The 12,382-nt window shown below is 37.9% G+C and overlaps 1 protein-coding gene across 2 annotated transcripts; it reads left to right on the forward strand.

The window, feature by feature from the left end:
* The first annotated feature begins 620 nt into the window (after positions 1-620).
* LOC148694106 (G-type lectin S-receptor-like serine/threonine-protein kinase At4g03230) lies at positions 621-11,269 on the forward strand. 2 transcript variants are annotated; one of them, XM_088700541.1, is made up of 8 exons: positions 621-737; positions 867-2,344; positions 2,686-2,835; positions 2,928-3,112; positions 3,238-3,448; positions 3,563-3,800; positions 3,903-4,053; positions 4,134-4,575. In XM_088700541.1, exons 2-8 carry the CDS (start codon positions 943-945, stop codon positions 4,434-4,436), a joined length of 2,640 nt encoding a protein of 879 aa, XP_088556667.1. In that variant the 5' UTR covers positions 621-737; positions 867-942; the 3' UTR covers positions 4,437-4,575. The 2 variants fall into 2 exon arrangements, with proteins under 2 accessions (XP_088556667.1, XP_088556666.1); XM_088700540.1 differs by lacking the exons at positions 621-737; positions 867-2,344; positions 2,686-2,835; ... (3 more) ...; positions 3,903-4,053; positions 4,134-4,575 and adding exons at positions 6,896-8,396; positions 8,718-9,227; positions 9,390-9,512; ... (3 more) ...; positions 10,583-10,733; positions 10,822-11,269.
* Positions 11,270-12,382: the final 1,113 nt, after the last annotated feature.

Raw genomic sequence — 12,382 nt, forward strand, 5'->3', positions numbered from 1 at the left:
GAGTCGCATGCTGTTTTCCATCTTCGTTTCATATGCAGTAGCAGTCTTGTTGTGCTCATCTCACCCATTTTGCTGTGCTAGAGATACAATAACACACGACACTCCAATTTAGATCAAGAACCAAAATTCAATTCTAATTGTTAATTTATTTTCTTTCAAATTGCATTCATGGGTAAAATTGAAGTTTTTGGATGTACACCCATTGTAACGTAAACAATTTGAGCTTGTAGTTCAAGTGGTCAGTATTTTTTTTGTTTTTGTTCGGGGTCAAAAATTCGATCTCTACTGTGCGTGTACAACATAAATAAAATGTCATTTACAAAATAAGACGGAAAGCGAGAAGTAAAGTTGTGGACCCAGATGAATTTTCGACCTTGACTTTGCGCCAGCTACTTACTATAACTTGCATTGGCTACTTTTCTGTCATTGAGCTCTGTCTATATATATATATATATATATATATATATATATATATATGTATATATATGTATGTATGTATATATATATATGTATATATATGTATGTATGTATATATATATATGTATATATATGTATGTATATATATGTATGTATGTATACATACATGTCTATATATATGTGTGTATATGTGGACACAAGGAAAAGATGAAATGTACAGAACTCGACGACCTTGACCTTCCACATTGGGCCAACTACTCTTCACCCCAGCATTGAGTGATTGCTACAGGATCAACATTTTCTGCTCTGGCCCCCGGCCGGTACGTAAATTTATCATTCTCTACGATATTTGTTAATTAAGTTGCCAATCTGCTGTTAATCTGTTTTAGTAAAATGGCTTATGGGAAAAAAAATTGCAGTTTAAGAGGGCTTTCTGTTTTTGCAAGTAGGTAATGTATTAGGTACTTCTTGATAAATGCTGATGGAAAATATCACGAGACGATCTTGGTAGCAGTAGTCTCCTTAATGATGTTTTGCAGAGGGAGGTTAACAAGATCAAATTACGTCGTTGCATCGTTTGCAAATCGCATGCTGTTTTCCATCTTCGTTTCTTATGCAGTAGCAGTCCTGTTGTGCTTATCTCACCCATTTTGCTGTGCTAGAGATACAATAACAGACGGCACTCCAATTACCGACGGTGTTGAATCAGAAACTCTTGTTTCATCTGGAGGAAGATTTGAACTTGGATTCTTTAGCCCTTCACCTAAAGGGACTAAAAGATATGTAGGCATATGGTATCACCAACTAAGTCCGAGGACAGTGGTATGGGTTGCCAACAGACAAACCCCACTTGTCAATTCCACTAGTACTGGAAGTCTTGCACTCCAAGATGGTAACCTCCATGTGTTGGATACTAATGGAACGAGTTACTGGTCAACAACGGCTGAAACCTCCAAGTCTTTAACGCAGACTGCGACGCTCATGGATTCCGGGAACCTTGTTCTAAGCAGTGGCGATGATCAGTTGGCAGTGAAAATTCTGTGGCAGAGCTTTCAAAGTCCAACTGATACATTTATTCCTGGGATGACAATGGATAACAACTTGGAGTTGACTTCGTGGAGAGGCGAAGATGACCCGGGAAGCGGGAATTTTATCTTCAGACAAGATCAATTTGGAGAGAACCAGTATGTCATCTCAAAATCAGAAGCGATTCTGTACTGGAAAGGCGGAGAAAGGGCAACTGATACATTTTACAGCTTTGATCAAATGCTTCCTGCAGTTACTTACTTCTTATCAAATTTCAGCAAGAAATATGTTGTTCGAAATTCCACCAATATTTTCAATTCTCCGAGTCAAAACTCTTCTTATGAAAGTATAGCAATTCCGCAACAATCAGAATACAAATACACAAGGTTGGTGATTAATATTACTGGAAAGATACAGTTTTGGGCGTGGATTAATTCCACAAAGCAGTGGAATTTGTATTGGTCTGCGCCAAGAGATGAATGTAGTGTGTTTAATGCTTGCGGCAACTTTGGCAGCTGCAATAGTAATAATAGGCCGCTGCTGTGCAAATGTTTGCCAGGTTTCAAGCCCCAGGATCTACAGCAGTGGAATTCTGGAGACTTTTCAGGTGGATGCACAAGTGAGTACGCATTATGTCGTGACCACAAGAATGACACCTTCTTGAGCTTGAAGAAAATGAAAGTGGGAAACCCAGATTCAGGAATCAATGTCGACAATGAAACAGAATGCAGGAACGTGTGCTTAAATAACTGCCGATGCAACGCTTATTCATATGCTAAATCTGAACGAAGGGATGCGCCGACTTCATTGTGCAGAATATGGGACTTGGTTACAAATCTTGAAGAAGAGTATACTGATGGGGGCCAGAACCTCTCTGTTCGTGTTGCGTTGTCTGATTTAGGTATTCTTCCTCTGAAGCTTCCCGAAACTAACAAATGAATGTGTCGATGGCATAACTATTTACTTTGTGAATTAGATGATCAAACCATTTTCCAGCGAAAAAGTAGAACTCAGAAAGAACTTCAGTTACATGAGCGTTATCTTTATGCTTTCTGTTGTTTCACGCTATTCCTTACATGTATACTGTTTCAATTAGCACGATTCTAATTATATTTGATTAAACGTGGGGTTAAAATTTTTGAACATAATTGCAAAAGCATGAGATTATTCGATGTGAACATAAATGAGGTAGTGATAATTTCTTAGGTCGTTATGAGAGTCAATTAATTACACCTTGTGCAGGTAATCTTCCAGAGCCATCAAAAGAAGACCGTACGAGAAGAAAATTGCCATTGTCTCTGATGATGGTAGCGGTGCTTTTAAGTGTGATTTTTCTGGCGTGCATCCTCATTTCCATTTATATATGGAGAAGAAATATGACCAACAAACGAGGTAACGGCTTTTCTATACGCATTATTATCATGAAAGATTTGCAGAGTTGTTCATAGTTGATGAGAATAAATCTCTTCAATTCCATGTATTAGATCAACTAAGACGAAGACAATTTGATAGTGAAAGGCGAGTCAAAGAGTTGATAGACACAAGTGAGTTCAAGGAAGAGGAAGGAATAGATGTACCCTTTTTTGATATGCAAACTATACTAGACGCTACAGATAATTTCTCAAATGCAAACAAGCTTGGACAAGGGGGATACGGGCCTGTTTACAAGGTAATTGAACAGTTATTTACCATTCCTTTGCACTCGAATCAACTTTATATAGCATCACTTGTTGTCATTAATGTTTATCTGTTGTGGTTAGTTGTAAATTTATATGTAAGGGATTTTGTTGCCAGGGAATGTTTATTGGAGGCCAAGAAATCGCGGTGAAAAGGCTATCAAGGGTTTCAGGACAAGGCTTGCAGGAATTTAGGAATGAGGTGGTGCTGATTGCCAAACTTCAACACCGAAACCTTGTTAGACTTAAGGGATATTGCATGAAAGGAGAAGAAAAGATCTTACTCTATGAGTACATGCCTAACAAAAGTTTAGACTTCTTTATATTCGGTTCGTTCCAACTCCTCTTTTCATTATCTTTTACTGCATGATATGATTTCTTGATTGACTTAACTACGATAGCTTCTAAATTTTTCTCTATATGGAAAATGGAAATTCTGCAAGATCATACAAAAAGCATGTTTCTCAGCTGGGAGATGCGTTTTAGCATCATTTTGGGAATCGCTCGAGGGCTTCTTTATCTTCATCAAGATTCCAGATTGAGGATCATTCATAGAGATTTGAAAACCAGCAATATTCTCCTAGATGAGGAGATGAACCCCAAAATATCTGACTTCGGTTTGGCGAGGATTGTTGGAGGCAAGGAAACTCAGGCAAACACAAACACTGTAGTTGGAACTTAGTAAGCTACTAAGTTCTGTGTCTATGATTTCATATCCTTGACCCTTTTAGGTGAAAGTGCTTTTGTGCCTGCATAAGTTACTAAGTATATTTTTTGATGCAGTGGTTACATGTCTCCAGAGTATGCATTGGACGGAACTTTCTCAGTGAAATCAGATGTCTTTAGCTTTGGCGTAGTTCTTCTTGAGATAATCAGTGGAAAAAAAAACACAGGCTTTTATCAATCGAAACAAACTTTCAGCCTCATAAATTATGTAAGTGCGTCAAATATTCCATATCCATTTAAACCCCATTAAACCCTATACACAATTTTTGAATTTTACCATTTTCCCAGGCATGGAGACTCTGGACAGAAAACAAGGTGCTGGATTTAATGGACAAGACTCTGGAAGAAAGTTGCAACGAAAGCCAGTTTATCAAGTGTGTCAATGTCGGACTCTTATGCGTACAAGAAGATCCGAGCGATCGCCACTCCATGTCGAATGTGATCACCATGCTCGACAGTGAAACTGCAATGTGTCCGGCTCCTAAACAGCCAGCATTTCTCACAAGGAAAGGCAACTCCAGCACAGCTTCTTCTTCTAGTAAGCCAGAAATTATATCTGAAATAACCAATAGTCTGGTTGAAGGTAGATAATTAAAGCACGGCTGATACTCTAATTTTTCACTCTTTCATAAACCCTTGACCTTTTCACGTCGCATTTGTTTTCTTTCTGTATATTTAACGCTTAACGGGTAATTGTAAAAGCCTATCTCTAATGTTTCTGGTCCCAAAAGTTTGAGTTTGACCTCTTGTTAAATATTGTCCGTTATTTTGTTCGATTTATTTAATTTTATGATCAGATATTAAAGGTAGTGTGTGTAAGGTTAAAAGGTGTAAACAAAATATCTCCCAAGATTAATATTACAAAATTCTAAACATATATTAATTTATTTTTTATTTTCTTGAATATAGGATTAGTACAATTTTTTTTATTTTATGTAATATGTACCAATTTTTTATATACCACTTTGTTATAAAACTAAGAACTTTGCAAAAATCTGACTTTAGTATTGGGATATGGTGTCGAAACGAAAAATCAAAAGTGCATATGGGGTGTAATATCCTAATAGAAAGTGAAGGAGTGGACACAAAGATTCGCGATAGCATTGAGTGCGAAAAAAATTAAGGTTTCATTATAAAATCAATTGATAATATGAAGAGTAGTTCAACCTCTTATAAATCCTTGCGTCCCTCACCAAAGTGGAACTTCGTCCCCACATTCTCACAAAGTGATTGCAACAAGGTTAACATTTACCAGTATGAGGGTAGCAAGATCAAAGTACGTCATTGCAGCAAGGTTTGTGAATTGCCTGCTGTTTTCCATCTTCATTTCGTATGCAATAGTAGTCTTGTTGTGCTGGAGGAAGATTTGAACTCGAATTCTTTACCCCTTCGCCAAAAGAAATAGGAAAAAAAAAAAAATCAGATTTCTTGCACTCCAAGACTGTAAGGTCCACGTGTTGGATACTACTGGAAATAAGCGACTTCACTAGTACAAAAATGTTGGGCCAAATCCGAAGCCCAAAGGTTAATATGGTTGACAGTTGGGTTCGAACCTGCACTACTGAAGCCCAGCATAACTATCGACTACCAAAAATTTTCCAAAATTGCATATGTACCCCTCAAGGTGCACTGAGAATTGAAAGGAAATTTAATTTTCACAAGGAATAACAGCCATCGACAATGGGGCTCCCGATGATAGGCAAGGGCGGAGCTATGATTTTTTTTTAGTTGAAATTAGTACCACATTATTATATGTTTATTTATTTCTATATAGAATTATATAATAATCAATATAAAAACCATAATAGAATATAAACAATTCTTGAAATCATAACCCTAACAGATAATTTTAAGGACCATATAAATAATTAACCTACTAAATAAATCAAGAAGAAGTAAATAAAGCGATTAAGAACTTACCAAAAGTTACATTCATTGGAAAATCGGTAACGAAAAATAAGGAATTGCGGATATATGAATTTAATTGTGAACTAAAAAAAAATTCTTTTTCTTTTCTTGAGTAAGAAGTCCAAAGGCTAAATCACATAAGGTAAATGATCTTTTTCTTTAACGATAGAAGGGGGAGAGGAGATAGAACTAGTTTATTATTTTTAGCATAAAAAGTTCTATTTATTACCTATCCTCTACAAAATATACATGAAATGCTAACCTGTTTTGGGATTGAGTGGGCTATGTGGGCTACATGCATTAACATAAGCCATTAAAGCATGAGTTAAAAAAAAGATAGTTCTATTCACACATCCTTATTAATTTTTTGCCATTAATCTTATAATTTATTCCATCGAATGACGAAAACTGAGAAGGTTGTGTGAAAAATAAAAATAAGCGTGTAAACAGCACTACACTTACAAAAAAACCTCCCTAAGCTACATCCCACCTTAGCCTTGTGGGTGGCTTCGCCCGTGCTGACAGGATCGTCATCCTCATGCTCACGGTTCGCTTCTCAACAACAGCCTCGGAGTGAGGTGGTGCAATTGGCCGAGCATCGGAGGTCGAGATACTCACTCGCCGGCCGCCACAGCATTCTCGATTTCCTAATAGTATGCTCCTCATTAGTCATTACGTCTTAATCTTGCTTATTTACCTCTTATAAAGCACAAAATTAAACTGCTTCGCCCTGCATAACTGCCATATACTCCCCAAAGAAGATGAAGACCCAAATTAAATTCTTATTTATTTATTTATTTATCTTTCAAATTGCATGCATCGGTAAAATCGAAAGTTTTGGATAAATTAGCTTGGACTATGGACGCTGGATAATGTATATGCATTGTCTCGTTATTGACTATTCTTGTACAACAGAAAAATGAAAAAAAGAAAAAATAAGCCATTTACAAAATAAGAGGGAAAGCGAGAAATAAAGTTGTGGACAGGAAGAAGAGATGATATACAACAATTCGACGACCGTGACCGTGCATTTGCCACTTTGCAATCATTGAGCTCAGTCTCTATGCATGTAGGCCATAGCCATATCGACATTTGTGGAAACAAAGAAAAGTTGAAAAAGAAGTCGACGACCTTGACTTTCACGTTGTGCCAACTACTGTTCAACCATGCAGCATTGAATGATTGCCACAGGATCAACATTCTATCCGATATATGTTAATTAAGTTGCCAATCTTTTGGTAGCAGTAGCCTCTCCTTAATTAATGATGTTTCTCAGAGGGAGGTTAACAAGATCAAATTACGAGGTTGCATGGTTTGCGAATCGCATGCTGTTTTCCATCCTCGTTTCATATGCAGTAGCAATCTTGTTGTGCTCATCGCACTCAGTTTGCTTTCGCTATACTACAGATACAATAACATACGACACTCCAATTATCGACGGTGTTGAATCAGGGACTCTTGTTTCATCTGGAGGAAGATTTGAACTCGGATTCTTTAGCCCTTCACCTACAGGAACTCAAAGATATGTTGGCATATGGTATCACCAACTGAGTCCGAGGACAGTGGTATGGGTTGCCAACAGAGAATCCCCAGTTCTCAATTCCACTAGTACCGGATCTCTTGCACTCCAAGATGGGAACCTCCATGTGTTGGATATTACTGGAAAGAGTTACTGGTCAACGGTGCTTGAAACATCCAAGTCTTCAGTACGGACTGCGAAGCTCATGGATTCCGGGAACCTTGTTCTAAGCAGTGGCGATGATCAGTTGGCAGTGAATATTCTGTGGCAGAGCTTTCAAAATCCAACTCATACATTCATTCCTGGGATGGTAATGAATAAAAGCTTGGAGTTGACTTCATGGAGAGGCGAAGATGACCCGGCAAGCGGGAAATTCATCTTCAAACAAGATCCAGTTGGAGAGAACCAGTATGTCATCTCAAAGTCAAAGTCAAAATTAGAACCGATTCTATACTGGAAAGGTGGAGAACGGGCAACTGATACATTTTACAGCTTTGATCAAATGCTTCCTGAGGTTACTTACTTATTATCAAATTTCAGCAAGAAAGATGCTGTTCGAAACTCTTCTTATAAAAGCATAGGAATTCTTACAAGGTTGGTGATTAATATTACTGGCGAGATACAGTTTTGGACGTGGATTGGTTCCACAAAGCAGTGGAGTTTGTCTTGGTCGGCGCCAAGAGATAACTGCAGTGTGTTTAATGCTTGCGGCAACTTTGGCAGCTGCAATGATAATAATATTCCGTTTCTGTGCAAATGTTTGCCAAGTTTCAATCCCCAGTCTCTACAACGGTGGAATTCTGGGGACTTTTCAGGTGGATGCACAAGAGAGCCCGCATTATGTGGCGACAACAAGAATGCAACCTTCTTGAGCTTGAAGAAGATGAAAGTGGGAAAACCAGATTCAGAACTCAACGCTGACAATGAAACAGAATGCAGGAACGTGTGCTTAAATAGGTGCCAGTGCAAGGCTTATTCATATGCTAAATCTGAAAACTATGGTAAACGAGGGGATGCGCCTACTCCATTGTGCAAAATATGGGAGGGAGATCTAAATAATCTTGAGGAAGAGTATACTGATGCGGGCCAGAACCTCTCTGTTCGTGTTGCGTTCTCTGATTTAGGTACTCTTCCTCTGAAGCTTCTCGAAACAAACAAATGAATGTGTGGATGGCATAACTAATTTACTTTGTGATTAGATGATCAAACCATTTTCCAAACTTCAGTTACATGAGTTTTATCTTTATGCTTCCTGCTGTTTCACACTATTCCTTACATGTATATATCGTTTCAATTAGCATGATTCTATTTATATTTGATTAAACGCGGGGTTAAACCTTTGTGAACATAATTGCAAAAGCATGAGGTTATTCGATGTGAACATAAATGAGGTACTGATAATTTCTTAGGTCGTTATGACAGTCAATTAATTACTCCTTGTGCAGAATCAACTGTAAGAGACTGTAAGCCTTGTGGCACAACCATCATCCCTTATCCCCTAAGCACAAGCCTGGATTGCGGTGACCCCATGTACTCCCGTTTCAAGTGCAACTTCACTGGTCAGGTTAACTTTGTGGGACTGAATAAGACCTTTCGAGTTGTTAGCATAGACCCAAGTACACAGAGCTTTTTCATCCAAGGCTTCCAACCAAAAAATACAGAAGAATGTGATCGTAAAAACAGAGAGGCTAATCGGCAGATCAATCCATCATCTCCATTTAAAGTAATCAGTTTGTGCAATACTTACCTGGGTATGTTTAGTTCTGTACAGTCATCCGGAGGTCCTAATGTAGTGGAGATGGGTTGGGAGCTACCAATGGAACCAACCTGTACAACATCTGCAGACTGCAGGTATTGGGCACATTCAATTTGCAATCCTGCACGCGATGGAAAGAAAAGATGCCTGTGCAAAACCAATTTTCGATGGAATGACTCGGAATTAAGATGTAATCACGGTGAGAATATCAAGTTAGGCGTAAAATTTCGGTCATGTATGTGCCCTCTTGCAAATCAATTTTTTATGTTGACACGAGTGCTGCAGAATCGTTTTAGATTGTACAATACAATAAAAATGATTATATGATAATAATATTTTCTTTTCCTTCTTGATCTTCAAGTCCATACGAGAAGAAAATTGCCATTGTCTCTGATGATTGTAGCGGTGCTTTTAAGTGTGATTTTTCTGCCGTGCATCATCATTTCCATTTATATACGGACAAGAAATATGACCAACAAACAAGGTAACTGCTTTTCTATATGCGTTATTATCATGAAAAATTTGCAGAGTTGTTCATAGTTGATGAGAATAAATCTCTTCAATTCCCTGTATTAGATCAAATAAGACGAGGACAATTTGACAGTGAAAGACGAGTCAAGGAGTTGATAGACACAAGCGAGTTCAAGGAAGAGGAAGGTATAGATGTACCTTTTTTTGATATGCAAACTATACTAGACGCTACAGATAATTTCTCAAATGAAAACAAGCTTGGACAAGGGGGATACGGGCCTGTTTACAAGGTGATCGAACAGTTGTTTACCATTCCTTTGCACTCGAATCATCTTATATTGCAACACTTGTTTGTCATTAATGTTTATCTGTTGTGGGTAGTTGTAAATTTATATGCATGGGATTTTTTTGCCAGGGAATGTTTCTTGGAGGCCAAGAAATCGCGGTGAAAAGGCTATCAAGGGTTTCAGGACAAGGCTTACAGGAATTTAGAAATGAGGTGGTGCTGATTGCCAAACTTCAACACCGAAACCTTGTTAGACTTAAGGGATATTGCATGAAAGGAGAAGAAAAGATCTTACTCTATGAGTACATGCCTAACAAAAGTTTAGACTCCTTTATATTTGGTTCGTTCCTACTCCTCTTTTCATTTTCTTTTACTGCATGATATATGGTTTATTGATTGACTTAACCACGATAGCTTCTAAATTTTTCTCTATATGGAAAATGGAAATTCTGCAAGATCATACAAAAAGCATGTTTCTCAACTGGGAGATGCGTTTTAGCATCGTTTTGGGAATCGCTCGAGGGCTTCTTTATCTTCATCAAGATTCCAGATTGAGGATCATTCATAGAGATTTGAAAACCAGCAACATTCTCCTAGATGAGGAGATGAACCCCAAAATATCTGACTTTGGTTTGGCGAGGATTGTTGGAGGCAAGGAAACTCAGGCAAACACAAACACTGTAGTTGGAACTTAGTAAGTTACTAAGTTTTGTGTCTATGATTTCATATTCTTGACCCTTTTAGGTGAAAGTGCTTCTGTGCCTGCATAAGTTACATAGTATTTTTTTTTGATACAGTGGTTACATGGCTCCGGAGTATGCATTGGACGGAACTTTCTCGGTGAAATCAGATGTCTTTAGCTTTGGCGTGGTTCTTCTTGAGATAATCAGTGGAAAAAAGAACACAGGCTTTTACCAATCCGAGCAAACTTTCAGCCTCATAAATTATGTAAGACAGCAAGCGCGTTGAGTATTTCATATCCATTTTTAACCCCAATTTACACGTGCATCATTCTTGAATTTTACCATTTTCCCAGGCATGGAGCCTCTGGACAGAAAACAAGGTGCTGGATTTAATGGACAAGACTTTGGACGAAAGTTGCAACAAAAACCAGTTCATCCAGTGTGTCAACGTCGGCCTCTTATGCGTACAAGAAGATCCAAACGATCGGCCCGCCATGTCAAACGTCATCACCCTGCTTGACAGTGAAACTGCAACCTCTCCATCTCCTAAACAACCAGGGTTTGTCATAAGGAGAGGCAAATCCAGCACAGCTTCTTCTTCTAGTAAGCCAGAACCTATATCTGAAATAACCACCAGTATAGTAGAAGGTAGATAATTAAAGGACGGTTGATACTCTAGTTTTTTACTCTTTTTTCACGTCTCAGTTTTTTCCTTTTTTACATTTAACGCTTATCATGGTAATTGTAAAAGCATGTCTCAAATGTTTCTGGTCAGAAAAGTTTGAGTTTGACCTCTTGGCAGTGTGACTTGGTTTCATCGTCTATTCTTTTCTTTCGTTTTCTCAGATTAATCCTCGATCGAGTTCTTGATTAACTTCTCATGAAATCAACTTGGAATGAGTGTTTTTTTTTCTTTCTTTCTTTTTATGGCTTTAGGGATTCGATTCCTGGATTTCAATTATATAAGCGATTTATGGTTAATGATAGGTTTAATATACAGAGATTTAGATAGGGAAGTGATTTTTGCACGCGCTTTATCGCACTCAAACCCTTACAGTAGCAACGTAACAAAATCACAAAAGTAGATCGTGTACGAATCCAAAACAAAAGCACACAGCTTCACCAAACTAAGCATTCAAACCACCATGATCATCACCAAACACAGATTATAAATGTAAAGCATTCCATTGTTCTACAAAACGCAGGAATGGAATCCTCAAAACCGTTCCATTCTTGAATAGACAAGGAAATGAATGCAATTACTAGTTCCACTCTCGCATTCCGACCGACCAAATAGATGTCGTTTTCTTATCTGGAGTGTAAAACAGCGATTGTGGAAATCAATTACATCGAAAACGGACTGGTAATGAAGCCTATGAAGGGGTTCGCTTTCAACGGATCTGAAACCTTAGGTTTATTCATTTGAAGGAATCTATTTGTTTAACACTCACGTTTATGTTTTCCTAATTGGAATTTTTTTTGTTGGCAACGAGAGTAAATCGATCTTTGCTCCTTGTTATACCATAATTACATAACTTGTGACCTAAGTAAAGCTAAGAATCCATATTCGGGTTCGACGTAATTTTTTGTGTTAGTAAGCTTTGTCATCGAAATTGGTTAACTACACAGATTGAATTTCTGCGTTAAAAAGCTCGATGATACCGTGCATAGATTGATCATACTCCTCTGCAGAGTTTGCTCGCTGGCATGTATTGAGTTCGTAATAATATCATAATTAGAAGTAAGGGTTTGAAAGCTAAGAGGTCATCATGTTTCTATTTCAAATCGCATTTTGTTGTAGCGATGTGCTTTCAATTCCAAGGCAATCTTGTGTTGTTAGGCATTTAACTTTCTCATATGGCAGTGTGTAATTACCTCGAATACAGCCACAATGATATTCATTACGTAGAAGTC

The sequence above is a fragment of the Pyrus communis genome, chromosome 9 (genome assembly GCF_041283825.1).
Source record: "Pyrus communis isolate YQ-2024b chromosome 9, ASM4128382v1, whole genome shotgun sequence".
NCBI classification, from domain to species: domain Eukaryota; kingdom Viridiplantae; phylum Streptophyta; class Magnoliopsida; order Rosales; family Rosaceae; genus Pyrus; species Pyrus communis.